The following is a 4509-nucleotide window of genomic DNA, read 5'->3' as shown; positions in this document are numbered from 1 at the left end:
CATGTTGTAGAAATTAAGCTGACCGAAGTGCCTTCCTCCACAGTTATCATAAAGAATATAAAATAATAAAAATGTATGGTGCTCAAACAGAAAACCTAGTATAATTGTAATTTCAAACCGTATTGAAAAATCACACCACTTGAGCAAGGAGAAGCCTTCAATTATGTTATTTTACATGGAGAAAAATAGCTTGGGCTTATTTTCAGTGTTCTTCAGAACACACTCAGTTTGTCGATAGTTTTATACAATAGCATTCGTCGCTGACATTCACATTTGAATTTGATAGTTTGGTTTGGTTTGTCCCAAGGCTTGTTGAGACATGAATCCTAAATGTTCCACGGATCACAAGGACAGTTTTTCCTGGAAAGTTTGTTTTATTATTGTAAAAATTGTTTAGAACACCGCTAAAGTGGTGGCTTGGTAATTAGTTTTTTAAAGTGTTGTTGTTGTTGCAATTTTTTTATGCATTTATTCACAATTCATGGTGTTAGACCCTTAATGAGTTTTAACACTGCATGTGAAATAGAGCTACAGTTACACAATTTGTTTTCTTTTTTAAATCATGGAGCAGAGAAATCCAGAGGGATTTCTCCACAAAAGGAGGGAACTGATGCCCTTGTGCAGGAGGTGCTGAATTGCTATCTCCACATTGTGCATCATGGTGCATGGTGACAGTTCTAGGTTGACAGTCACACACCAAAGCCATAAGTGCACATACTGTAGTTACAAAAAGAAATAAGTGTATGCTGTGTCGTTGAACTATAAATAAAGCTCTGATGCACTTTGTACCATGTACTTTTGACCTGGTTAGAGTAGATGGATTATACAAAACAAGGCAAGCATGCCCAATCAAGATGTATGATTTCTGAAAACATGACCAACACAAGGCCACCATGCTCTACCATCCACACCAACAAGGTCTGGGGCCTATCCGGTACATCAGGTACTTCCTGACAAATACGTGGATATTCAATAGTTGTTGTTTCTGCCCTGCTGGCATGAATGTTGCTCTGAAAATGACCTCTGCAGGCGTCTGCAGGTGAAACGTCAGCATAGCATCTATGTTGTTTCTAACAAACAAGCCTGAAATATGGCAGAATCCTAATACCTTCCAGCACAGCATAGCAAATTGTTATATTGTTAGATTTGGAATTAAAAATATACATGACAGTTAGATCACAGTAAAGTTAATAACACCAGAAACTTATAACATAAGGAAGAGGTTGGGGAGGGGATGTCAGGTTATAATTTGCTCTTTGGTATACCTGCGTAGTCAGCTGGTAGCCCATGAATGACCTATATTGGCTTTTTATTACTTAGATTAAATGCTAATTTGTATTATAATTAATTACCCTTATTGTCCCTTTGCAAAGTCTGAAACCAAGAATCTCACCATGTTTTGCATTATCAAGTATCTGACAGTAAACTTGAAACTAATAGTGAAGCATTAATGAAGCTGAACTGATGACAATTAGCAAATAGAACTACAGTGCTCTGCCCAAACAAAAGCAATGCTTATTTGACGTAGCAACTGGATTTTGTGATACCGCAGTTTGCTTGGGATCAGCTAGATGGAAAAAAGACCTGCATGTCCCAGTGTCAAAGCAGCTCAAGAGCTGTGTCCACAATCTGTGTCCTTCTATTTTGTCAAAACACAATGACTCTGCCACCACTGATAAAACTTTATTTGGGGTGAGGCAACTGACTGTGGGGCAGAGGCTAGAAACCTTTGCTATGCAAACTCAGCCCTCTCTGCCAACAATCTCACCAAGCTGGACTGAGCTGCTGAGATAAGGCTCCAAGTGTACTGAAAATGGCCAGACCCAGTGTTTGCCCATTTAGGGCAATACTTAGTAGAAAACAATGAAATATAAACTGCATTTTCAGATTACTTTAACTCACATTAGGTCACTGTCTGAGGAAGGATAATTGAGTCAAGGAATGTGCGCCAATCCAATTTTAGCTGTCCTACTGAAGCAATTTGCAAAATGTGTGTGCTGTTAGCTGGTATACTGATGCACTGTCGCAACAAGACAAAGATGCATGGGGGTCAGTCTTAAGGAGCATGTAAACCTGAATATGAATGCAGTTGTTTATATATGCAAAACGTGTGAGCACTTTAAATGTAATCCCATCCAAAGAGGGTAAATGCTACTCCTGACTAGAATGAGCCACCAGGGTTGAATGTTTTTATCCTGATTGGCTGAGCACACGCAAGCAAATTCGTGATGCTGAGATGAGAAGATAAGGGGAAAAACCATCAGAGACACATTAGAGGGTAAATTCAGTGTTAACAGAGCAATATGATTAGGATGTGTCCAGCATAACAAAACATGTGAGTCTTGTCACAATCAGAGATCAAGTTGCTGTAATAATAGAAGTTCTCTCTGTGTCTTCCTCTCCAGGTAATGTGTTTGTGGTGAGTTTGGCATTTGCTGACCTTGTGGTAGCCTTCTACCCTTACCCCCTGGTTCTCTATGCTCTCTTCCATGATGGATGGGCACTGGGAAACACTCAGTGCATGGTAAGACCACATCATTGATGGCATGTTTAAATTCACTGCCAACACCACTAAACCAATCCCTTCACAGTTTGATACAAACATTTCACTTAACTTCTTTTTTTTCTTTGTTTCCGTTCAGGTCAGTGGTTTCCTTATGGGGCTGAGTGTCATTGGTTCTATTTTTAACATAACTGGGATTGCGGTGAACAGATACTGCTACATCTGTCACTCATTCTCCTACAGTCGGCTGTACAGCTATCGCAACACTCTGATGTTTGTTGCCTTAATTTGGGTGCTCACAATAGTGGCCATTATCCCCAATTTCTTTGTTGGTTCCCTACGCTATGACCCACGGGTCTACTCCTGCACCTTTGCCCAGAATGTCAGCAGTTCCTACACAGTGGCGGTGGTGGTGGTTCACTTCTTGGTTCCCATTGCAGTGGTTACCTTCTGTTACCTACGCATCTGGGTACTTGTGATTCAGGTCAGTATTCTGCCTCTCTGCATGGCTATTTATGTCTGTATAGGCACTCAGAAGGAATTCATGGGGAACTTTTTGAATAGCATAATAAACACCAACCAAATAAACATGTAAAGCAGCTATCTGCTGTAAAGACTGCCCCATGGACCAAACAGTCTGTCAGGCTTTTAGGGTTTATCCAAATAGCACCTGTAATGGAGAAAATATGGTCATTCCAAATTTTGACCTTTAATTATTGACCCTTTACTGGATGAGTCAGTTTTTTAAATGCCAGAATACACTGACAAGATACATCATCTCATCACTGAAATTCTTTTTGCCATGTAACATTTGGGTTGAGCATTTTGATCTTTAATTACCAGTAAGTGTGGGTTTAAAACTATGAACACTGCAAAGACCTGGCAAAATCAGTGCCTGTGATTTATTATCACTTTTGCCAGGCTGATAGATGGATGAGATCCCTGTAGTGGTTGAATGTGTGGATATTTGTGTGTGTACATGTGTGAAAATCACTGTAGGTGTGAGTTTCTGTCTCATTTCTACATGCGTCTAAGACTGAGAGGCAGAGAGAAACAGTAGCCTCCTGCATTTAGAGTCTTATTCCTGTTATGTGTGTTTTTATCATCCAGGTGCGGCGTAAGGTGAAAACAGAGGAGAGCCCTCGCCTCAGACCAAGTGACTTGCGGAATTTCATCACCATGTTTGTGGTCTTTGTGCTGTTTGCCATCTGCTGGGCTCCACTTAACCTGATCGGTTTGGCGGTGGCCATAGATCCATCCCATGTGGCACCCCTTATCCCCGAGTGGCTTTTTGTGGTCAGCTACTTCATGGCCTATTTCAATAGCTGTCTGAATGCCATCATCTATGGCTTACTCAACAGGAATTTCAGGAATGAGTACAAACGCATTGTCACCTCCGTGTGGGTGACTCGGCTTTTTGTGACAGAGACTTCACGAGCCGCCACTGATGGCAGGAGCATGAGGAGCAAGCAGTCGCCGCCTCCACCACTGAACAACAACGAGTCCGTCAGAGATCGCACAAACAAAGAATAAAACCTGGATCACTGAGCCTGTCGAATAGTAACTCTACCTAAGTTTTTATGTGACATTCAGACAGTTGTGCAGCTATCAAGTTATAAATGAAACTGGAATACATGGCTTGGTTTTCTATAGGTTTACTTCAGTCAGAAGAGGGTAAACATGTGGCAGCCGTTGGATTTTTTTTTATCATTTGGGTAAAGTTGTGAAGAACTATGTATTTAATATAGTTCTTTAAAATGTATCATTTTGAGGATTACCTCGACAACTTTGCTAAAGTGCTAAATAAGGATGTGTTTCATATTTTGAAAACTGGGTCCTGTGTTTACATATCTATGTGTGAACAGAAAGAAGTCGGTGTAGAGTCAGAATACACACTCATCCAAAGTGGCAGCTTATTTCAACCATACGAGAGCCAGTGATTGTTGGAACAGTGACAATTTTTTCTTTCTCTCTTTGAGTTTGGTTTCTGTCAAGTTTGAATATAT

At 40.5% G+C, this 4509-nt stretch overlaps 1 protein-coding gene across 1 annotated transcript; it reads left to right on the top strand.

The window, feature by feature from the left end:
• The first annotated feature begins 873 nt into the window (after window positions 1-873).
• On the top strand, window positions 874-4036 carry mtnr1bb (melatonin receptor 1Bb). Its single transcript, XM_046411490.1, has 4 exons — window positions 874-918; window positions 2312-2524; window positions 2643-2987; window positions 3614-4036. Exons 1-4 carry the CDS (start codon window positions 874-876, stop codon window positions 4034-4036), a joined length of 1026 nt encoding a protein of 341 aa, XP_046267446.1.
• The last annotated feature ends 473 nt before the right edge of the window (window positions 4037-4509 follow it).

The sequence above is a fragment of the Scatophagus argus genome, chromosome 14 (assembly GCF_020382885.2).
Source record: "Scatophagus argus isolate fScaArg1 chromosome 14, fScaArg1.pri, whole genome shotgun sequence".
Lineage (NCBI taxonomy): Eukaryota > Metazoa > Chordata > Actinopteri > Scatophagidae > Scatophagus > Scatophagus argus.
The sequence above is the reverse complement of the archived record's forward strand: the minus strand, read 5'-3'. Positions and strand labels throughout refer to the sequence as shown.